The 24,336-nt window shown below is 37.6% G+C and overlaps 1 protein-coding gene across 2 annotated transcripts; it reads left to right on the forward strand.

Annotated features, from left to right (window-relative positions):
* The first annotated feature begins 244 nt into the window (after positions 1-244).
* Positions 245-24,121, forward strand: DDX52 (DExD-box helicase 52). Of its 2 annotated transcripts, none has more exons than XM_015078469.3 (15): positions 245-400; positions 1,452-1,647; positions 6,126-6,253; positions 7,194-7,379; positions 9,180-9,323; positions 10,001-10,112; positions 10,964-11,036; positions 11,516-11,719; positions 13,363-13,453; positions 15,951-16,073; positions 16,207-16,357; positions 16,552-16,627; positions 17,899-17,970; positions 18,544-18,636; positions 21,389-24,121. In XM_015078469.3, exons 1-15 carry the CDS (start codon positions 314-316, stop codon positions 21,444-21,446), a joined length of 1,794 nt encoding a protein of 597 aa, XP_014933955.1. In that variant the 5' UTR covers positions 245-313; the 3' UTR covers positions 21,447-24,121. The 2 variants fall into 2 exon arrangements, with proteins under 2 accessions (XP_014933955.1, XP_014933956.1); XM_015078470.3 differs by having other exon boundaries at positions 270-400; positions 1,486-1,647.
* Positions 24,122-24,336: the final 215 nt, after the last annotated feature.

Consider the following 24,336-nt stretch of genomic DNA (forward strand, 5'->3'; position numbering starts at 1 on the left):
AATTATCTTGCTTAGTTAACAATTTTGTCTCCACTTATATGTAAGTTTCCTGAGGTGGGGAATCTTAAGGTGTCGTTCACCAAACTATCCATAAAAGTCTAGAACAGTGCCCGGCATAAGAGCATCTTGATAAATAATTTTTTTAATCAACAAACAAAGACAGGCTATACAATCCAGCCTCTCAGAATCGCCAGGCTCCGCCCCCTCCTCCCCGCCCCCCCGCAACCACTTCCGCCCAAGGCTCGGGCCCCAGACTTTCTAGGAGAAGTTCTCTGCGCAGGCGCCCTGCGGTCGCGGAGCTGTCTGGGTAAAAATGGATGCTCACGATCTCTTTCGCCGGCTTGGCATGGGGGCCAAATTCGACGTGAGACGTTTCTCGGCGGACGCGGCGCGATTCCAGGTACTGTGCGCAGAGCAGCAAGTCTGAGTAACAGAGAAGGCGCAGGAGCCCGAAAATGATCTGGCTACTGGTAGAGCCGGCGCGCGGAGGCCGTGGCCTGGTCGTGAGGCATTTCCCTTCTTTTTGCGTTGGGTTCGAGCGCAGACCTATGCGGTCAAGTCCTGCCTTCCGAGTGAACTCTTACTCCTCTTTTATAGTCTTAGGTGGGCCTGGCACGGAAACCCTTGCCCCCTCATCGGTTTCTAGTGTATTCAAAGCACAATTAGAATCCTTTCAAAAGTAGCTATTTCTCCAAAACTGGTGGAAAGGGATTTCAAAAACAGAATTAACCCAAAATGAAGAGAACAGTTTCTTTCACTGTAGTCTACCCAGGTTGGCTTGCCGTGCGTATAGCTTTAGTGGGCATGGGTCTTTTTATTCCCACACCCTCATGGCGTGTAAAGTTACCTATGAGAAGAGTGATTTAGAAATGGGGAATCTTACATAGGGAAGTGGCGGGTGAATGATAAGCCAGGAGAAGTTAGTTGGGGCCCGATTATGGAAAATCTTAAGTATCAACCTTGTCATTGGGCGACACGTGTGTTTCACCTTTCTCTGGCAGTATGGTGTTAGTTAAGAGTCTGAACTCGAGACAGATTTTTGGGGTCCAAATACTTTTGAGACCTTGGTCAAGTTGTTTGACCTCCAAATGCCGAGAATTTTTTCATTGGTAATATCGCTGTTTATCTCTTACCGTTGTTGAAGGCTGAGGTAATTTAATATATACAAACATGCTTAGAAATCTGCCTGACAACATATAGATGTTATGCTGATAAGCATATATGTGTTAACTGCTATTATGATTGTTATTACTGTTAAAAGGTCAGGAAAGTTGTCATCTTGTGTTCTGTTTGCCCAAAACACACTTGTCAGTTCAACAAACACCTTTCACCCTTGGTGAAAGGGTAAAAAAAGATGGTGAGTTATTATACCCACATCCTTACTTGCCAATACTGCTTGGGTGAAAGCAATGTCAGTCGGTAGATTGCTTTTTAAATTTTTTGGGTTTTAGGTAGGAAAAAGGAAATATGACTTTGATTCTTCAGAGGTGCTGCAGGGACTGGACTTCTTTGGAAACAAGAAGTCTGTCCCAGGTGAGTTTGGAGCATCAAGAACTCATCAGGAGCTTCAAGATGAAGAGAAAAAAGAAAGCCTAACTGAAAGGAAGAGGGAGCAGAACAAAAAAAAGAGGAAGATGATGACTTCAGGTTAGTTCTTGGTTTCTTTTTTTCCTTCTTTATTATTTTTTTTCAGTTACAAAAATATTAATACAGGCTTAAGGTCAGATAATATACTGTCATTCCATTAGTTAATGGCATTCAGGTTGTTTCCAGGTATTTCCCATTACAGATATTGTTACAGTAAAGATATTTGTGGAGGGCCTTAGATATTTGTGGTTCATTGGTTGAGCCTCCGACTCTTGATTTCGGGCTGAGATTATAATCCCGGGGTTGTGGGATTGAGCTCCAAGTTGGACTCCGCACTGAGTGTGGAGCCTGCTTAAGATTCTTTCTCTCTCTGCCCCTTTCCCCCTGCTCACTCACACTCTCTTTCTCTCTCAAAAAAAAAAAACAAAAAAAAACAAAAAAAAAAACTTGTACATATATCCTTTTGTCCTGTTATTTCTTTTTTTTTTTTTTAAGTAAAAATTTAAATAAATGTTTATTTACTTATTTTTGAGGGTGGGGAGGGGCAGAGACAGAGGGAGAGAGAATCCCAAGCAGGCTCCACACTGTCAGCTGTCAGTGCAGAGCCTGACTTGGGGCTTGAATTAACGAACCTAGAGATCATGACCTGAGCCAAAATCAAAAGTCCTCAAAGGACTGAGCTACCCAGGTGCTCCATAGGTCCTGTTATTTCTGTAATTAGCATCCCAAAAGTAGAATCACTGGCTGAAAGAGTATGCTCACTTCTTTCTCTAAACATATACTGAAAAATGACTTCCCACACCCTTATCAATGCTGGATACTACTGGTCTTAAATTCTTTGTCAATCTAATGAATGAAACTTTTTTTGTTTATATTTTCTTGATAACTGATGAGGTTGAGCATTTTTTTATGCTTTAGTGGATATTTACATTTCAACATTTGTGAACCATCTGTTCTTACTCTTTGCCTATTTTTCATAGGTTTGGGTTTTTTTTTTTTTTCTGTACTGTATCTTCTTCATTATAGCTGTTAAGTTTCCTAGCTATTTACCTTTTTCAATAAAATCCTTATACATGGTTTTTAAAAGTTACACAGTGTTTAGAAGTAAATCTTCTCATTCTTCTCACTATTTTTAGTCCCCTATTTCTCCAGAGGCAACCACTATTAATCATTTTCTTATGTATTTTTGAAAAGATATATATTCATTATAATTATACTTCCTTTTATTACCTGAATAATAGCATACTGTATATGTTACTCTATTCTGAACCCTTCCTCCTCCTACACTTTGTTAAAACAACAACAACATATTTTGGAGATTGTTTGCAACCAGTAGGAATTGCACTGCCTTTCTCATTTTAACAAAATAGTATCCCATTGTACATTCCATAATCAATTTAACAAATTCCTTTGTGATGGACATTTAGTTTGTTGCCTCACTTTTGCTATTATCGTGTTGGCAATAAATGCCATTCCACTTATCTTTGTGTGTATGTGGGGGTTATATCTGATAAATTCTTAGAAAAGAAATTTCAGGGGCACCTGGGTGGCTCAGTTGGTTAAGCGTTTGACTCTTGATTTTGACTCAGGTCATGATCTCATGTTCCTGAGATGGAGCCCCACGTTGAGCTGTTAGGCTCTGTGCTGAGTGTAGAGCCTGCTTGGAATTCTCTCCCCCAGCCCCTCCCCTGCTTGTATGCACTGGCGATCTCTTTCTCTTTCTCTCTGTCTCTCTCTCTCTCTCTCAAACTCAAAATAAATAAACATTAAAAGAAAAAGAAGTGGAATTTCAAATAGATTAACAAATTTGTTAATCTATTGTTAATTTCAAATAGATTAACAAATAGATTTAAATTTAGGTATTTTGGAATTGTCCACCAGAAACATTGTATCAACAGGAAGTCCACTGCTGTGTTCATTGAATCATAGTATAGGGTATGCCATTACACAGTGTAGGGATGTTATTACATAATTGACTTGACAAGTCCTTGTATAAGGACATTTACTTTGTTTCCACAGTTTTGCTGTTACAGTGTTACAATAAAAGTCATTTTACTTCCCTGGCTGCAAAGCCTTCCACCAACATTAGTTAAAAGAAAAAAAAAAAAATGACCAGCCACAAATTTGGGAAAAGGATTCAAATGTTAAGCAACCAGAAATATAACTTAGCACATATGTGGCATAGTACAGAGTGGTGTGGCACACCATGTTTTTGTTTTTGTTTTTGTTTGAGAAAGAGAGAAAGCACATGCACACATGTGTGGAAGAGGGACAGAGGTAGTCAGTCTCAATCCTACTACCTTAAGATCATGACCTGAGCCAAAATCAAGAGTCAGACGCTCAACTGACTGAGGCACCTGGGTGCCCCATGGCATATCATGCTTTGATTGTTCAACTAAATATTTTCTCCCTAAAATGATAATGTAGAATCAATGTAAAACAAACTCAGTTAAAATTCCAGTAGGCTTTTTGGGTAGAAATTGACAAAGGAATTTAAAAAAAAAAAGTTAGACATACACCTACCATATGATGCACGTATTTCACTCCAAGAATTTACCTAAGAGAAAGGAAAGCCTATGTCCTCACGAAGACTTGTACACGCATGTTCATAGCAGCTTTATTTTCAGTAGCTAAAAACTGGAAATGACCCAAATGTCCTTCAATAGGTGAAGGATAAACAATTTGTGTATCCATACAATGGAATGCTACGTATAAGTAAAAAAGTTAACTATTGATACATGCTCAACATGGATGAATCTCAAAATAACTATTCTGAGTGAAAGAAGCCAGACTAAATTGAGCATATACTACATGATTCCATTTATATAAAATTCCAGAAAAAGCAAATTATCTCTAGTGAGAAAGCAGATATGTGGTTGCTTAGGGATAGAGCAGTGCATTAAAAGGGGCCACAAGGAAATTTGGGGTGGTGATGGGTATAGCTTGAATGGGGTGATGATTTAACAGGTGTATACATATGTTAAAATTCCTCAAATTTATACTCTTTTTTTAATGTAATTTATCTATTTTTGAGAGAGAGAATGAGCGTGCAAGAAGGCTAGGGGCAGTGAGAGAGGGAGAGAAAATCCCAAGCAGGCTCTGCACTGTCAGCACAGAGCCCAACACAGGGCTCAAACCCATGAACCATGAGATCATGATCTGAGCAGAAATCAAGAGTCGGACATTCAACCGACTAAGCTACCCAGGCGCCTCTCAAATTTATACCTCAAATAAATGCAACTTATTGTATGTCAGTTGTGCCTCAGTGAAGTGAAAAAATTTTAAAAGAAATATCAGAAGTGGTCTTGCTTGTTGTTCTTCTTAGAATTTTTAAGGTTATTCTTACATATTTATTTTGCCATGTGAACTTTATTTTTTTTTTTACGTTTATTTTTGAGAGGCAGAGAGAGCTCAAGCTGGGGAGGGGCAGAGAGAGCGAGGGAGACACAGAATCCGAAGCAGACTCCAGGCTCTGAGCTGTCAGCACAGAGCCCGACACAGGGCTCGAACTCATGAATCATGAGATCATGATCTGAGCAAAAGTCAGACACTCAACTGACTGAGCCACCCAGGTGTCTGCCACATGAATTTTAAAGTCAGCTAGTCTGGTTTCCAAAACAATCCTGTCATGACTTTTCATTAAACTAATTTTAGTTATAGTGAGAATTGCTATCTTTATATTACAGTAGTCCTTACTATGCTGTGTGTTCATTGCTATTATATTTTCTTTCATATTTTCATATGAAATATTTTCTTTCATAGTATTTATTTTCTAACTGGTTACATACAGAAAAACTGGTTGTCTCATTGAAATCTCTCTTAAATTTTTTTAAATGTTTTTATTTATTTGGAGACAGAGCAAGAGGGGGAGGGTCAGAGAGGGGGGCGGGGAGAGAATCCCAAGCAGGCTCCAAGTTGTCAATGCAGAGCCCCATGTGGGGCTCAATCTCAGGGACCATGAGATCATGACTTGGGCTGATATCAAAAGTCAGACACTTAACTGACTGAGCCACAGAGGCGCCCCTGGAATCTGTTATTTAAGTATTTTCAATTTGATCTCTTGTTTTCAAGTATACAGTCATCTACATATGACACAGCTGAAATAACTTCAGAGCTCTGATTTTACCAACAGAGAACTTGCCTCTCCGTTTCCAATTTTTATACCTCTTATTACTTTCTTTTCTCTAGTTGTATTAGCTAGTGCTTTACTTTTGTTTAGTGTGAAGCTATGGCCTGTTTGCTACAGTCAAGAATGTTGCACTTAAGGGGTGCCTAGGTGGCTCAGTTGGTTAAGCATCTGACTTCGACTCAGGTCATGATATCACAGTTCATGGGTTCTAGCCTCACATTGGTCTCTGTGCTGACAGCTCAGAGCCTGGAGCCTGCTTTGGATCCTCTGTCTCCCTCTCTCTCTCTGCCCTTCCCTGCTCATGTTCACTCTCTCTCTCTCTCTCTCTCTCTCTCAAAAATAAATAAACATTAAGAAAAAAAAAGGATGTTGCATTTAAAATCTTTTAATTTTTTGATATATATTTTAGAAATTACTTCTCAAGAAGAAGGTTCTATACAGTGGATATCATCTGTGGAAGCAAAAATTGAAGATAAAAAAATTAAAAGAGAAAATAAACTAACTTCAGGGAAGTTGGAGAATCTCAGAAAAGAAAAGGTTAGAAAAATGTCTTAGCCCCAGTTGATCTTCTGACATAGTGAATTTTCCCTTGTCCTTGGAGTGTTCTGTTGGTAAAAGTGAATACAGTATGTGTGTATACACACATACACACTATTCTTATATAGTATACTATATTCATATACTACATACTATGTAATTTCTTGACCTGTTCAAATTTCAAGATTGATAATGTATTTGGAATGAATCTTTTTAAATTTCATATCCCCTTTGATAAACAAAATTTTCCCCCTTTCTAATCTTTGTTAAGCTGGTTTAGAAAGATTTCCTCTGACAGGGATTTGAGAGTTAGAAATCTTAAGAAACCTATTTTATACCTTGGGACTAGGGGGAGTAGAATACAGAAAAAACAACAAATATACCATTGTCATGTCTGTTGCACGCCTGCCATGTTACAGATGGAGAATATTGTTCAGCTCACTTCAGGAACCCAGAATCCAGAATTTGGCTCTCTATCAGAGAATGGAAAATAAACCAAATCAACACTCTAGACTCTGTTTTTGGTCCTCAGTTTTAATAAGTAGAGTTTAGAGTAAATCATCAAAAAGCATTGGCACTTGTGTGGTTAAGTGGCATATAAAGAAAAATACTAGATGGATTCAATTTCTGCCTTCTAGAAGCTTATATAAAATTACAAGTTAATAATTATCATGGTAGCATATTAATATGAATAACACATTACTCATGGTATTGACACATTAATATGAAGAAAGTGGATGGATGGGTTTTATTGTTATGAAGGTCTTCTGTCTATGAAAGAGCATGAAATATATCTAGTATCTGTATGTTTTAGTGCTTGGAATTTCACCAAAAAGTTTCATATTACTAAAGCTTATCCTGGAAACTGTTACTGTTGCTTTATAACATCTTATAAAGTATATGACCATAGTTATGGTGACCCCTTTCTTTCACTTTTCAGATAAACTTCTTCCGGAATAAACACAAAATTCATGTCCAAGGAACTGATCTTCCTGACCCAATTGCTACATTTCAGCAACTTGACCAGGAATATAAAATCAATTCTCGACTACTTCAGAACATTCTAGATGCAGGCTTCCAGATGCCTACACCAATCCAAATGCAAGCCATTCCAGTTATGCTGCATGTGAGTATGAAGGTCTGTGATGCCTCTAACATTCCTTCCTCTGTGTATTAGCTCATTCTCTTCCATATTTGAAGTTTTCCTTTCTACCTTATCTCCCCCTGTTGAAATCCTCCCTTTACTTTTAAGGTCCATCTCAAATGTCTGTGCCACCATATCACTATAATTCGATGTGATCTTTTTCTTTTACCAACCCTGTTTCCTCTACCACCAGTTCTCCAAGGTATTCAGTGTGTTCTTTTTCTTACCACATTTATCTTACACTTTACTCTATGTTTATACTAATTATGTCTACCTTTTGCATTTGTCTAGAGTGTAAACCCTCTGAGGATAAGGACTGTTCTGTTTATTCATCCCTGATTAATTTATAATTCCCAGGAACTATTTCTGAAATATAGAATTCTTGTACAGCCTGACTTTTTTTTTCCCAATACTTTTTGCTATTGAAGTATACTTTATATATTAAAATGCATACATTGTAAGTTCACAGTTCAGTGAATTCCAACAAGGCATACCCTATGTAACTGTCACCCCAGTGGGGATGTGTAACATTTCTGTTGCTCCAGAAAATTCTGTGCCCTTTCCATTCAGTCCTCACTCCTGCCCAGAGGTAACCACTGTTCTAGTTTCTATTGCATGTATATTAGTTTTGCCTCTTCTAGAATGTCATATAAGTGGTATCGTCCATTATTTATTTTTATTTTTTTATCTCGGTTTCTTTCACTCTGCATAGATTGTTTTTGAGATTTATCCATGTTGCATTGATCAGTAATTTGTGAGTAGAATTCTGTTGTTTGAAAATACCACAATTTGTTTATCTACTGGTTGATAGAGGTATGGATTAATTTAAGAGTTTTGGAAATGAAATTTTTCTGAGGTTTCTTTTTGTACTAACGAGAGCTGACTTTTCCCCCTGCATGTAGCCAAGATGGCCTTTGGTTCTGGTAGCCAAAAGATATGTGTTACCTTTTCATCCATACTTGTCCTTTCTGTTTTCTTTGGGAACTGAAGTGAGAGTACTTTTGAATGATGTTGACTCACATTATGGTAAATGTGCTTCTAATTTTCATTTAAGATTATTTCTGTTGCAACTTAAAGCTTTAAAATCATAGTGACTCTTTGAAGACTGTCACATAAATTACTGTCACTCAGGATATTGCCAGTTTTTATTTATTACCTTCAGCCATTCTGTTATTTATTAAAACCTTCGCTATGGAGGGGCGTCTGGGTGGCTCAGCTGGTTAAGTGTCTGGCTCTTAATTTTCAGGTCAGGTCATGATTTCATGGTTCATGAGATCAAGCCACGAGTTGAGCTCTGTGCTGATGGCATGGAGCCTGATTAGGATTCTCTCTCTGCCTCTCCCCCCACATTCACTTGCTAATTCGCTCTCTCTTAAAATAAATAAATAAACTTAAAAAAAAAAAAAAACCCATCTTCCCTAGGGATTGAGCAATACTGATATTGGGGGGAAAAGTTGATTTTAGAATTTTGCTTTGATAAGAGTTTAGTGCAAAAGAAAAATTGAAGTAATGGAAATACTTGAGATTTTGAATTATCTTTGGATTTTAGTTATCCATATTCTTTACCCAGTTCAAATGGAATTTGGTGGCAATGCTCAGAAACTCCACTGGGGCACTGGTGGGTGATGTTAGAAAAGCAAATGTGGGAAAAAGTTAGATTAGCAGTGGGAATATGAATGACTGCATTCATTATGATTATTTTATTATTTCTGTGGCTGGTTGCATTACTTAACCACGCTCTGAAAAGTTTATGTACTTATATGTAATATGCCTTGTTTTTAGGGTCGAGAACTTCTGGCTTCTGCTCCTACTGGATCTGGAAAGACTTTGGCTTTTAGCATTCCCATTTTGATGCAACTAAAACAACCCACAAATAAAGGCTTCAGAGCCCTGATTATATCACCAACACGAGAACTTGCCAACCAGGTATGACTTGTAGCTTTGAAAGAGGATGGGTTTGGTGTTTGCTTCAGTCATTTCTTTTATGAGGGTAATAAAAAGATCTCAAAAAGAGTAAGGTTCTTGTTTTTTGGCATGGGCAAGTATTCTGTACAGGCACTCTATTCTGTACAGGCACTCTATTCTGTATCTTACTGTTCATGGGCAAGTTTTTTGTCTTTTTATGATGTTCTAAAACAACGATTTTAACATTAATGATTCTTTGGTAAATGCTCTAAGACCTTTTAAGCTTAGGCTACGGTAATATATAGTTCCTCTCTAAAATGTATTTTTCTCACCTAGATGAATGAAACCTCATCTCAGGTTTTGAGAGGAAAAAAAAAAACATACAGTGACCTGTTCTACCCTTCCAATGTGCTTAATAGAAAATACATGCCAAGCATGAAATAATTTTATAATAGCACTACGTTCTAAAAACAGTACATAGCAGATTAGAAAATGCCGAGATTCCAGGTTAATGTACATGTTATTATGGGTTTAATTTCCCACATTGAGTATAGGGTTTACTTAAATAAATAAAACTTTAAGATAAATAAATAACTTATTCATGGGTTGGTAATAGATTTATTTTAATAATGTAAACAAGACAATACATCTCATTTAAGTATCTTAGCAGCTAATGTTTTTATCATTTTCCATTTTAGATTCACCGAGAGTTAGTAAAAATCTCTGAGGGAACAGGATTCAGGATACACATGATACACAAAGCAGCAGTGGCAGCCAAGAAATTTGGACCTAAATCATCTAAGAAGTTTGGTAAGGGATTCGTGTTTGAGCTGTAGAGCATGCAAGGGACTTGCAAATTACAGATATTCTGTCACCTAAGAGTTCTTAAAAATGTAGGCATGCACACAATCAGTTTGGTTTTTAGAGAAGCTAAAAGAGATCTCCCCGTTCCCACTCAGTAGTTATATAAATATATACCAGTGATTCTCAACCAGAGGCAATTTTGCCCCCACCCACCTTCCACCCCAGGGACATTTGGCAATATCTGGAGACACTTTAAGTTGTCAGAACTGGGGTGCTACTGACCTGTGGTAGGTAGAGGCCAGGGATGCTGTTAAACATCTTGCAATGCACAAGACTGTCCCCTACAACAAAACATTATCTGGACCATAATGTCAGTAGTGCTAAGGCTGAGAAACCCTGCCTTATACTATTGATTTTTAATCTGCCATGGAAATACTCTGCAGGTAAGAATGGCTCACATCCCTACCCTTGTATCAGTCAGAAAACCAGCTTTTACCTGTCTCTCATCTTGAGCTTCTAAGTAAAATTTCATTTAAAGAAAGGATTTTTCTGAAAAACAAAATGAAGTATTTGAAAATAACACTGTTGGATTATAGTGTTCCTGCTTCTTAGAAGTTGAGTAGGCAGATCAAATATAAAAGGAGAGTAAGCATAATTTGTGCTATCATGGATTAAAAAAATATATATGTTAGTTTACAAATAAGAAAGAACTTGTGTTGGTGTAGTAAGATAGCGAGTATAACCTCCCCCTCCTCTCCCCTCTTCAGGTTATTCACTGAAATTCAGGAGACTTAATTCCCTAGTTTGAGGGAGATGGATCTTGCTTTTACAATCTGTACTATTTGTTTCTCCTATAGATATTCTTGTGACTACTCCAAATCGACTAATCTACTTATTAAAGCAGGATCCTCCAGGAATAGATTTAACAAGGTACAGATAACATTTTAATCTCTCTTATGTGTATTTTCACTTGGTTGATTATATTTTGTCCTTGATTGCTTGTATTATTGCCTTTTGGAGCTTGCAATCTACCAACTTCTAGTCAGTGTTTGTGCTGAGAACAATGGTTTTTATTAAACACAGGAAAATAACTGTCTGGTCTAGAAGAAAGTTATAGATTCTGATAAGCAGTTAGTACAGAATTCCCTTAGATGTTTTCATAGCTTTCAGCAGTGGTGATGGAGTTTATAAGGTCTATGTGAAGCTCTGTTGTTGCTATTGGGACCTCCTTTCTTTGAGGCTAACAGAATAGAACACTACTTTATGTTTATCTTGTTTTTACCTTTTTCTGGTATGATGTGTGGATCTGAGAAGGAGCATAATGGTTTGACTTCTTGTGTCCCCACAATTTAGTGAAGCGTCTTAGATCTTCCAGTTCAATACCCACAAATTGTGTTGTTATTTCTTAGTGTTGAGTGGCTGGTGGTAGATGAATCAGACAAACTGTTTGAAGATGGCAAAACTGGGTTCAGAGACCAGCTGGCTTCCATTTTCCTGGCCTGCACATCCCATAAGGTCAGAAGAGCTATGTTCAGTGCGACTTTTGCATATGATGTGGAGCAGTGGTGCAAACTCAACCTGGACAATGTCATCACTGTATCCATTGGAGCAAGGTAATTGTTCTTCTGTGTTATCCACTGATTTTTGTTTTTTTAATACAAGTCTTTTCTTTTTTAGATTCAAGGAGATAGGTTGTTTGGCCTTAGATTAATAACAGGGAAAGTTTTACTGAATTCTTTAAAGTCAAGATTGATTGAGCATTTTCTATTTTAGAATAATCCAAGGGGAGATTCTCAAGTTGTCATGTTAGTATTTCTGTCATTCAGTTGATTTTTCCCATCCACAAAGCATGACCTGAGTTCTGTAGCCACCCAGGGGATTTAGTTTCTTGGATGGCTTAATTAAGTAGGACGACAGAGGAGAAAGCTGATATTACCAAGCCCCTTGATTTATAATTCCTTTAAAAAAATACTTGGGGGAGCATTTTATGCTAAGTGAATGTGCACTAGTAGAAAAAAGTTGTAGGAAATTATAGCCACTTGATAGAATATTGTGCAACCTAAGAAATGATAAGTATGAAAATTATTATGAAAAAGTTCTTTATAATACCATATTAAGTAAAAAAAAAAAAAAAAAAAAAGCCAAATGGGACAATAAAAAATACCCTGCCTACTTTAAACTTAAAACTTCTGTTATATAAAAAGAAAGTAGGGGCACCTGGGTGGCTCTGTCAGTTGAACGTCCGGCTCTTGGTTTCAGCTCAGGTCATGATCTCGCAGTTTGTAGTTCAAGCCCGGCATTGGGCTGTGCAGTGACTGCCCAGAGCCTGCTTGGGATTCTTGGTCTCCCTCTCTCTTTGCCCCTCCCCCACTCTTGCACAAAATAACTCTTTCTCTCTCAAAATAAGTAAACTTGAGAAAAAAAAAGAAAGCAGAACAAATTCACCATAAATATAAAGGCAGACAACAGAAGGGAAAAAATAGTTATGACATAGTGTAATGTACTACAGCATCCTACAATGTTTATAAAGCCTTAAGATACCTCCCCCCCAACTGTCTACTCAAAAACTCTTGCTAATCATTAAGAAAAAAAGCTCAGACAAGTAATAACGACCTTAAAATTGTTCTAATTATTTGATCCATTAATTTTATTTTTAGAATTTTTTTGTAATTAAATACATGAAAATTTATGACCAGACTACAAAAAAAATGTCAAAATTTATTCTAAAATGGTAGAATTATGGACAATTGGTTGTTTATTTTTGAGTGAGAGAGAGAGACAGAGTGCAAGCAGGGGAGGGGCAGAGAGAGAGAGGGAGACACAGAATCTGAAGCAGGTTCCAGGCTCTGAGCTGTCAGCACAGAGCCCAACGCGGGGCTCAAACTCATGAATCATGATATCATGACCTGAGCCAAAGTTGGACGCTTAACTGACTGAGCCACCCAGGTGCCCCAAATTTTCTTTAGATAACATTTATAGTTAGAATAAAACATTTAAAAATAACTTTGGGGCACCTGGATGGCTCAGTTGGAAGATTGTGCGACTCTTGATCTCGGGGTTGTGAGTTCAAGTCCCCCCTTGGGTATAGGGTTTATTTTGTCTTCAGATTAAGGTATAAATAATTAAATGCTTATATTGACAATGGAAAGGTTGATTCTTTGGGGGTTATATGTAACTTTTTTCATTTATTTAGAATTCAGGCTGTGGGGAAACAAAAATTGGTTCTTGCAATCTTCAAGGTATGTTTTCCTTTCAGGAATTCTGCAGTAGAGACTGTGGAACAAGAGCTTCTCTTTGTTGGGTCTGAGACTGGGAAGCTTCTGGCCATGAGAGAACTTGTTAAAAAGGTATATTTGGATTATCTTCTTGAATTTGGATGAAACTCATCAAGACTTAGATGACTGGTGGGAGGCTGAGCACTATTCCTATATCATATTAGTAATCCAGTGGTAAATTTGTAAGCACATTAGGTCAACTGTTGTCCCAAGGCTGGGAGGCTCACCACTTAGAATATGCTAAGTTTTCTGTTCCAGGTCAGGGTGGGCTAGGAAAAGACCTACCTCCTGCCCTGAAAGCCTCTTTTTTCCACATCTTCCACATCTGTATTGGCTCCCTTCATCTCCCGCCATCCTTCTGCTGGTTTCTCATAGAACTGGAGCACTGTAGAACGAGTAGGACACTGAGTACAGTTTTCTGTTTTTATCCCTTCAGTAAGTATTGAGTAGAAGCCATAGTTAAAAAGTTAACTATGAGGGGTCAGGGCAGGGAATAATAAAACAAATAGAAATCCTAAGCCCTGCCCTTAGAATTTGTTCTTTTTTAGGGGATAAAAGAAATATACTTGTGTAAGATAGTTTGCAATAAAGTGTCATAAAAGGGTTTTTCTTAAAAAAAATTTTTTTTCCTAACGTTTATTTATTATTGAGAGGCAGAGAGAGACAGAGCATGAGCATGGGGGCGCAGAGAGAGGAGGAGACACAGAATTTGAAACAGGCTTCAGGCTCTGAGCCGTCACCACAGAGCCCGATGTGGGGCTTAAACTCACAAACTGCGAGATCCTGACTTGAGCGAAAGTTGGACGCTCAACCGACTGAGCCACCCAGGCGCCCCATAAAAGCATTTTTCTTAAGCATCCCTGTAGTCTTCCTGGGGCCAAGAGGGAGAGTTGAATTGGTTGGGGATAGCCTTATGGAGGAAATGCTACTACTGTGGGCCTTGAAGGATCTGTGAGATAAAAGGGTGGGGGAAGTTAGTGGTTGGAGGAGTAGCTAGAGCAAAGTCTAAGCAGTGCACGTGAACACAGTGGGTTTGGGAGACTCATGAAGAGGTCACCTGTCTAAGGCAAAGAGTTTAAGGTGAGAATTAAAGATCAAGTTGGACAGGAAAGTAGGGGTCACCTTAAGAGAAACCACCAGACATTTTAAGGAAATGAATTTTAAGGAAAATTACTTAAACAGTGACTAAAAGTAAGGAAACCAATTAGTACGTTGTTAAATTAGGCTGCTTAGAGATGAGGAGGAAATAAATGAGGGAAATGAGGGTGACAGCCTCAGTGGTGGAAAATTAAGAGTAGTTGGAGGATGAAAGGGAAAGGTGTTGGCAAGTACCCAGTGACTATAGAAGGGGTGAAGAGCTTCAACTTTGGAGCCAGACTACCTGGACTGGAATTCTCGCTTTAGGCAAATTAGCCTCATGCCTTTGTCATGTATAAAATGGAAATAATAATATTTCCCTCAGGGAATAGTTTTAGTATTAATGAGTTAATATAAATATAGCGCTTACAATAGTGCTTGGCACATGATGCTTGTGCATTAGTTTCATCAATATTCTTAAAGATATCATTTGGCTCTAGGAAATTTAAGGTTTTCCACATGGATACTCAACCTAGAGATTACACATCAGGGATCTCTAGCCATGTCTGATCCTTAGGAAGTCTGTAAACCCTCTGATGATATGTCAGATTTTGTGTGAATGCATGGTTGCCTATTAGAAAGCTTCATAGCCTCGGTAGATTCCAAAAGGGGAGTTTGTGAACCAAAGTAAAAAGGTTAAGCCCTGGGGCGCCTGGGTGGCTTGGTCGGTTAAGCATCCGACTTCAGCTCAGGTCATGATCTCACGGTCCGTGAGTTCGAACCCCGCATCAGGCTCTGTGCTGACAGCTCAGAGCCTGGAGCCTGTTTCAGATTCTGTGTCTCCCTCTCTCTCTGCCCCTCCCCTGTTCATGCTCTGTCTCTCTCTGTCTCAAAAATAAATAAACGTTAAAAAAATTAAAAATTAAAAAAATAAAAAAAATTTTAAAAAAAAAGGTTAAGCCCTAATACAGCAGTTGAAAATATAGAAAGCTGGTTTGAAAGAGACATGGGGTTTGATGATAGAAATGTAAACATCTGGTTAGAGCTGGTAGTTGATAACAGATTCTGTCTAACATAATAAGATAGCGGTTATATTGAGAGACTGGAGAACCAAAGACTAAGCTTTGGAGGAATACCCACAATTAGGATAAACAATGAATTAAAAAGAGAGTTAATACATTTTAGCAGAATTTAAAAATCTCTGAGGCACAGAAGCCAAGAGATGATTGTTTTAAGGAGTGGGCATCTATCATTGTAAAAGAGTAAAGGGGATTAATTAGATATTATTGAAATTGGCAAGATGAAATAAGAGTTCAAGCTGAGAATGGATGGTGAAGAAGATGGAAGCAGGTGTAGACCACTGATCTGAGAAATTGGCAATAAAAAGTGCATTGAATTGAATTTGGTGCTTTTATGAACTAAAATCATATGAGATACTGTGATTTTATTCTTGATTATGGGTTATATGTGCTGATTTTTGCCTTTCTTTTAGGGTTTCAACCCACCCGTTCTTGTTTTTGTTCAGTCCATTGAAAGGGCTAAAGAACTATTTCATGAGCTCATATATGAAGGTATAAATGTGGATGTTATTCATGCTGAGAGAACACAGCAACAGGTAAAACCAAATGTGTACTTTGAAAATGATAAAGAACGACTAAATTTTAAAATATTGGCATGAAATTTATGAAGTACTTGTTTTCTGTTCCCAGAGTGGTACTAAAACATATAACACATGTTTTATTAAACAGAGAGATAACACAGTCCACAGCTTCAGAGCTGGAAAAATCTGGGTTCTTATTTGTACAGCCTTGCTAGCCAGAGGGATTGATTTTAAAGGTGTGAACTTGGTGATCAACTATGACTTTCCAACCAGCTCAGTGGAATATATCCACAGGATCGGTGAGTTGTGTCTCCTGTCCCCACCCCTGCCACCACCGTTGGGCACCACTCATTTTAATGCCTCCTGTTGTCTTCTAATGTGCTTATTTTTTTAGTGCTCATTTTAGTGAAAAGCCAGGGCCTTATATGTAAATCTTGAAGTTCTCTTTCCCCAGAAAAGTGTTTTTATGGTCTGATTTTTTTTTTTTCCTTAGGTCGAACTGGAAGAGCAGGGCATAAAGGAAAAGCTGTTACATTTTTCACTGAGGATGATAAGCCATTATTAAGAAGGTAAATTAGGAAAAATAACTTAGTAATAAGATGGCAAAGATCACTTCATAAGTATATACACACACAAATAACAGATAATTACAAGATGGTCAGGTCCCAAATTCTGTTATGGTGTTAGTCAACCAGATTTTAGCCATGACCAAGGGAAAAATGATCAAAGGGCCTTGATTTTGCCTATCCATTATTAGATTTTGGAAGTACTCATAATGGAATGTTCGTTGTTAAATTTCAGACTCAGGATTCTCCCAATAGCCATTGGTTAATATTACTTATAATTTAATAGTGAGGTTTTTGGTTTAGTGAATAAAGTTAACCCCTGAGTCTTGTCATCCCAGTCAAAATTATCCCTTAACCATGGTGCATCCTTCCCTTTAATCTTAGGGACATATGGAATTTTATGTTTAGTCCTAGGAAAAACTATTTTAGTAACATATTCCAATATTATTCAGTTGCAGCCCCTTGAAGCCTGGGTAACATATGATATACTTTTAGAACCTTGGGTCTTAATTTAGCCCATCATCATAGATTTTAAAATAAAAGCGGAGTTTCCTACATTTTAGCTGCCTACAGTGAATTTAGACTCACGATAATTGATAGCACTTCACATTTCTAAGAAATGAGTTATGGCCAAAGGCAGTTTGTACTTTGATCTGTTCAATTTGTGCCTTCTGAACCTTGGCTCTGGCAGCCTTGGATTCACTTTGAGCAGACTTTTCACAAGTTCATGTGTAGAGCAGTATATTCCAACAGCCTAGATTGATCTACAGTCTCCTCAGTAACTCCAAGCATGTGAATATGATGACCTCCATATCAACATAACTATGCCTCTCAGTTTTCCATCTGGGAAATGGGGATAATGATAGTATTTCATTAGTAAAGGGTTGTTGTGTATGTTGCGTAAGTTATTATGTACGTGAAAAGCCTAAGATAATGCCAAGTAAGCACTAGTATCTAATAAATTGAAACTTGTGCCTTCTTTAGTTCATGCCTCATCCAGGATCGGGTTTAGTAGCTTTTTAGGGCTTGATAAATGTTGAGGAGAAATAGCTGCTAGATAAAATTCCTCATCGTCACATGGATTTCAGTCCAGCAGATAGTTCTAATTCAGTGTGATTACATCTGGTGGTAATTTATAGCAGAACACTATACTACATTAGTTTTTTTTGTGTAGTTTTAGTTCCTCTCGAGTTGCACAGAGGGTTTAATGCATAAACATCACTTTAATGCTTTATGGGTTTATACAGATTTATGCTTATGGGTTCCTTTTTCAGTGTTGCCAATGTTATACAGCAGGCCGGATGTCCTGTACCAGAATACATAAAAGGTTTCCAAAAACTACCAAGGTACAGTCTTGAATTTACCTAGATCTTCTCCCTCTCTTTCTCTCTCTCTGTATGCATTCTTGCTTTCACACTCTTACAATTACAGTTCTAGCAATACTACTACTTTTAGAAATTTTAAAATAAAAGTTAATTCCTTTTTAATATCTGTGAATGTTATATCTTCTTCCCTTGTCAGTTTTTTCATTCATGAAACATTATTCAGATTTTTAAAAAATTATTCAATGTAAGTGACGAAATATGCTTAGAATTGATTTTAGTTCATAGCACTAATAGAAAACAGTTGCTCAAAATCAAACTGTAATGCTTGTTGGCACAGGCTATAAGTGTGACACAGGACATATTTTAATCATAATCAGTGGCTTTTTAAGAAATTGAATTTATCATCCCTTTGGGTTACCTCTCTAAATGCTATTAGGTAATTTGGCATTTTAAAGTGGATACAGTGTCATCATAAACCCGTAAGTAGATTAAAAAGTGAATTTTTATGATCAAGAATCAAAACCAGTTTTAGCTTTAGCTATTTTTGATTAAGTTCCACTGAATTTAATTCTTTCCTCTCTTTGTAACTTTCAGCAAACAAAAGAAAAAGATGATTAAGAAGCCATTGGAAAGGGAGAGCATTAGTACAACTCCAAAATATTTCTTAGAAAAAGCTAAGAATAAACAGTAAGTATATGATGAGAAAAGTTGCTGTTCGACTCTGTCATATAGTAGGCGCTATTTTTCCTTAGGATAAATTTTTTGAGGTAGAATTGATAGGTTCAGTCTGTTATATAGAATGTGATAAAAGTAATACATCTTAGGTTGCCTGTGATTTGGGAACTTGGATGATTCAATCTTGGAATTTTTCTGTATTTGTATATTAATAATCAGGTTTTTTCTATCTTTGAAAGTATGATTTCAGTTCACTTTGAATTAGGATTGCACTGCCCACCACCTCCACACAGCCTACACCAGGACATTTTGCTGAGGCAGTTAGGGCTATTGACTCACATTGATAGAGTCGTCCCTGAAGCTCCCTATTCAGGCAGGATTTCAGTATGATCTTAGGCTTATGCTGAAGCACACTGTAACACCTCTAAAAAGTATGCTTTGGGTAAATTTGTAGTGGTTTAGCTGAGTTTTATGAGGATGTTAAAGCATTGATTTTTTTTTGGCACACACAAGACTACCTTTTGATAGGGGTAGTCAAAACCATGCTAACCAATGCTACTCTTTACACTATTGAAGGAAAATGACACTTCAAATTCTACTGGTACCAGTTAATATATAATATATATAAAATATAGGCATTTACCAAGTACCTTTTCTCCTGCCAGGTGCTTGCGTAAATGAATGATTATAAAATGAGGCTCCTTTCCTAGAGTTAGGGAAAGGAGATTAGTATACATGAAAAAAATTAGAGAATAATTTAAAAAAAATTTTTTTTTAACGTTTATTTATTTTTGAGACAGAGAGAGACAGAGCATGAATGGGGGAGGGTCACAGAGAGAGGGAGACACAGAATCTGAAACAGGCTCCAGGCTCTGAGCTGTCGGCACAGAGCCCAACACGGGGCTCAAACCCACGGACCATGAAATCATGACCTGAGCCGAAGTCTGACGCTTAACCGACCGAGCCACCCAGGCGCCCCTAGAGAATAATTTTTAAATAAAAGTTTAGAGATGAGAAATATTTTGAATTGGTGTCATTACAAAAAGCTTCAAGGAGGTAGAACTGTCTTTAAGGACAGGTAACATTTAGGCCATATAAAAGAGACAGGCATGAAAACTGGCATTGCACTTTCCTTCTAAGTCTTACCTGACATTTTGTATTGACTATGAGAAAGTGACGTTTGGTTCAAGTATATAGAGTGAACACAGTGTCCCAAAGTTTTAGTGAAGTTTTAAGCTTTAATAACTTGGTAAAAATAAATGCTACAAACTTACAAAAGTGTCATTTGAAAACTTAAAACATTTTGTTTGTACTTATTTTTGTTAATTCTTAATACGTTTTTAAATTTTTTTGTGACAGCAGTTCTGGGTAACACTTAAACCAGTGGATTGGTAGAAACAGTCACCCTGCTTGGCCACCTTGGTCACCTAACCTGTCTTGTTAGACGTTTTCTTGTGGTGGGCTGTATCATAACTGTTGTGTATGCATCAGAACCTTATTCTTTGAGTGATCTTAAAGCAAGAATTAGAAATGTAATCTCTTCAGGCACTGAGCAGCAGCTGATGAAAGTTTTAACAAAAGTCAGAAATCAACTGGAGTATAAGATGCTGGCTATGTTGAATGTTAATAAGAAACTTCAGTATTTTAAAGAATTATACTTTGTTGATTTTTTATGTCTGTAGCATTTACACTTGAGGTGTTAAAGCTTCAAGCTGTGCTTTGAGACTTTGAGGACACTTGGTATAAATCTCGTCATTGCAGCCCCCCATGTACAATGCTATGGCTGTCTCCATTGTCCTTACATTTAAAAGCCATCCTTCATAGAGCATGTAAACAACACCTGATCTGACCCTTGCTCACCTTTTTGCTGTTTCTTTAATGACCCTAGATGACCCTAGACCCAACACTAGATGTTCCTTTAATGACCCTACCCACACCTTGCTGATAACTCTGAAGTTCATATCTTCAGGCCCAGCTTTCCATATCAACCTGAATCCTGTTGCCTAGTGGACCTGACTTTAGTCCCTATAAACTCAATCTGGTATAGTGGAGGGAAAAATTGGGTTTGGAGTCAGAAGAACTGTCTCTAATACCACCTGTTCTTGGGGTATTAGTGACTTTGGACAAGTCACTTATCCCTATGTCTGATGGAAATAAGTATGTAAATCATTGCCAACTCTGCTATTCAAGGTTGGTTGAGGATTAAATGAGTTAGTATACATCCAGGAGCTTTGCATTACTAAACTATAGTATGAAAACATTGGTTATCTTCTCAAAACTTTTTTCCTTTTTCTTTGTTAAACACCTAATTGATGGGATTCATCAAACTCTAAAATCAGACAGTCAGGGTTATATTTAACGTTAATTACCAGTGTGTGATAATCAGCAAGTTAACCCCTTTGCCTCATAAAATAAGGGTAATAATCGAATCTTTTTCATAAGTTTGGGAGATTATCTGAGTTGATACATATGAAGCACTTATAGCAGTATCTAGCTCTTAATCAATGTGAACCCTTATTAGGCCACAGTCAGGCTGTCTTTTATACCATGTTGTAGTGTGGTTTCCTGTGATGTTCTGTCTTACTTAGGGGGTTGTGGTTTTCTAAAGGGCAAAAACCACATCTAATGCATCCTTGTGTTCCTAGTGCCTCATGTACTTGATTATACAGTAGGCTTCAGGAAACGTTTATTAAACTGGCAGAGTTTTAGACAGTACGTATATCTAGAATGTTAGATTCAACTTTCTTTAATTTTCTTGTCACAGGAAAAAGGTCACTGGTCAGAACAGCAAGAAGAAAGTAGCTCTTGAAGACAAAAGTTAAAAACCAACTTTCTAAAAGACTTTATCAGAAATGGAGTTTAATGATCCCAGCATGAATGTTGTTTTCATGGAATACTTCAAATCCTGTAATCACCTGTAACATTTGAAAGCAACTACAAGAACATGGGACTGATGAAAAATGATCCTAAACTATCAATGCATCATGTCAAATTTCAATCTGTAGGTGACTTTTAACTGATTACACAATGGAAATAACATTCATTGACATTTCTGCGGTTTGAATCCAGAGAGATACTTCTTATAGAAGAACAAAAGCTTATGCTAAAATTAACACCCAAATGTGGTGAACTCTTAAGGATTTTTCCCTTCAAGTATGAAGGAAGGTGTGATGTATGCTGTGGAGAGTCATCTGGAACCAGATTTAAAAGTAAAGCCTTGAGGGGCACCTGGGTGGCTCAGTCGGTTAAGCGTCCGACTTTGGCTCAGGTCATGATCTCACGGTCCGTGAGTTCGAGCCCCGCGTCGGGCTCTGTGCTGACAGCTCAGAGCCTGGAGCCTGCTTCAGATTCTGTGTCTCCCTCTCTCTCTGACCTTCCCCCGTTCATGCTCTGTCTCTCTCTGTCTCAAAAATAAATAAACATTAAAAAAAAAAAAAAAAAGTAAAGCCTTGAGACTGAATGCCCCTTTCTACCACCACCACCCATTCCACCCTCACTTTTTGAGGAGGGGAGGGTGCTGGACAAGAAGTAGCACAGGCTGTCTACCAAGATTAAACCATCTACTGCTCTCTTTATTTTACTATTTCTTACTTTGTTGATGGCCTTTTGTGGCATGAGCCACAACAAACAGTCTCTTCTGTGGCTGATTATTCAAGTTCCCTAGGATTTTAAATTCTTTGGTCTATTAAATATCCTTCTACCTCATTGGTAAGATAGCTTATACCTTACTTGTCATAGTGTTGCAACTGCGAGATTATGGTCAGCCTCTCCCTTTCTTTCTTCCATTTTCTATCACTTAATCATGCCCTTTCCTGTCTCTTTCCATTCAAGATTACTTTGCTCGAAAACTGATAAACACTTTATCCTGATAAGGAAGAATGTTCCTGTTACTTGATATACCTGTGGCTGCATTCTTACAGCTTGTCTTTCCTGAGGTTTTATGGCCCTGTATCCATTTAGTAAACAGGTCTCTGCCAAAGCTAAAGAATTAAGGTTATATAGTGATGGAGACTATTCACTCTTAGCAGATTTTTCTTAGTTGCTAGTTTTGTATAGCTGGAATAAAAAATCAACTCCATACATGTGAAGTACTTAGAGTGGCATCTGAGAAGATTGCTAGTTATTATCAGTACTACTACAGTACTATAATTTAAATAATCTTAGCTTAGTAGCATTTGAATTACACTTAATAATTTCCTTTATTGTCAGCCTTTTATTCGAAAGTCAGAACAGGTAGATTCCAACTTGAGTATTTTAAATGAGACAAATTGTTCACCTTCAGAATTTATGTAAATGGAGACCATTTGCTATAAGGTGCAAAAAAATAACTTACAAGCATGTGATTTTTCTCTGTTCTTGCAAACACATCCTTGACACTATACATCCTGGAAGTAGTTGTGATGGTGCCACCTCTTTGCCAGCTGTGTGACTTTGAATAGGTTCTTTAATTTCTCAGAGCTTCTGTTTTTTCATGTATGAAATGGGGGTAATACCAACTATGTCTCAACATTGGAAGGACCCAGCTCTGTGCCTGATATGTTACAAACTCCTGCCAAATATTCCTTAAACAAACATGATATATTTGGTGAGGAATACAAAGCTTAATAACAGTCTGTGCCCTTAGAGTGTAGCAGTGGCTATAAAGTAAGGGAACAAATAGTGTGGCAAATGTTGTGTTAGACGTAAGGCCAAGGTGCTGAAGCAAGGGAGGATTGGCATCTAACATGTCATGGAAGGCTGACATCCTGTGCTGAGTCTAGCAGATGTAGGAATCCACAGGCAAAGGAGAACAGAGTATCCAGGCAGAAACAAGAGATCACATCTTGATCCTTCATATAGTCCCTTCATTTGACTTTATTTCCTTTTTGGTTTTTTTTTTTTTTTTTTTACTATTTTCTTCTGTGTAACTACCCATCCTTAAATAACAGTGGCGACATCAACTTGTATCAACTTGGTTTGTCAGTGGATTCATACTGAATTTAGCATATTTATGTCATTTGGAACTATATGCTACACAAATTTCAGTTTCACCTAAAGAGGAGGAATGAAATTAGTTATGAAAAGAGAACAGGTGATAACAAATAGCTGGTCTAGTGAAATGAGCAAGGACTTTTATGTGAAACGTGGGCTTGAATCCTGGTGCTGCTGCTTTGCAGCTCTATGACCTGGACAAATTACAACTTCTTTTAACCTTGGTTTTCTCATCTGTAAAATTCCAATACTAACTCTTAGGGCCACTGAGGATTTGAAAAAATGCAGTAAGGCTCCCCACCAATGATTTGTGCCCAATAAAGGATAACTATTATAAATGGTTTCCCTGGGGGTACCTGGGTGGCTTAGTTAAGCATCCGTCTTACATTCAGGTCATGATCTCACAGTTCGTGTGTTCCAGACTGGCATCGGGCTCTCTGCTTAGTGAGCAGATCTCGCTTCAGATCCTCTGTCTTCCTCCCGCTGACCCTCCCTAGCTCCGCGTGTGCTCGTGCTCTCTCTCAAACCTTAAAAAAAAAGTGGTTTCCTTGTAAAACACCTGAGGCAAGAGTGAAAGATAAAGCCAGTTATAATTAATCCACTACTTGCTAATAAGCAAACTGCTTTAAGACTTGAAAAAGTTTACACTGGACTTTTGTATTTTACTCACAGTAGTTCGCACAGGGGAAAAAAAATAAAAGTAAAAATATGCCCAGTTGGGTTCAGAATAATGATGACCTG

The sequence above is a fragment of the Acinonyx jubatus genome, chromosome E1, assembly GCF_027475565.1.
Source record: "Acinonyx jubatus isolate Ajub_Pintada_27869175 chromosome E1, VMU_Ajub_asm_v1.0, whole genome shotgun sequence".
Lineage (NCBI taxonomy): Eukaryota > Metazoa > Chordata > Mammalia > Carnivora > Felidae > Acinonyx > Acinonyx jubatus.

What these genes read in the sequence shown, in the direction of transcription:
- DDX52 (XM_015078469.3), top strand. Translation starts at nt 314, where the DNA reads ATGGATGCTCACGATCTCTTTCGCCGGCTTGGCATGGGGGCCAAATTC. An exon ending in AGAATCTCAGAAAAGAAAAG is followed by an intron (nt 6,254 to 7,193) that starts GTTAGAAAAATG and finishes TTCACTTTTCAG; the next exon opens with ATAAACTTCTTCCGGAATAA. An exon ending in CCAGGAATAGATTTAACAAG is followed by an intron (nt 11,037 to 11,515) that starts GTACAGATAACA and finishes GTTATTTCTTAG; the next exon opens with TGTTGAGTGGCTGGTGGTAG.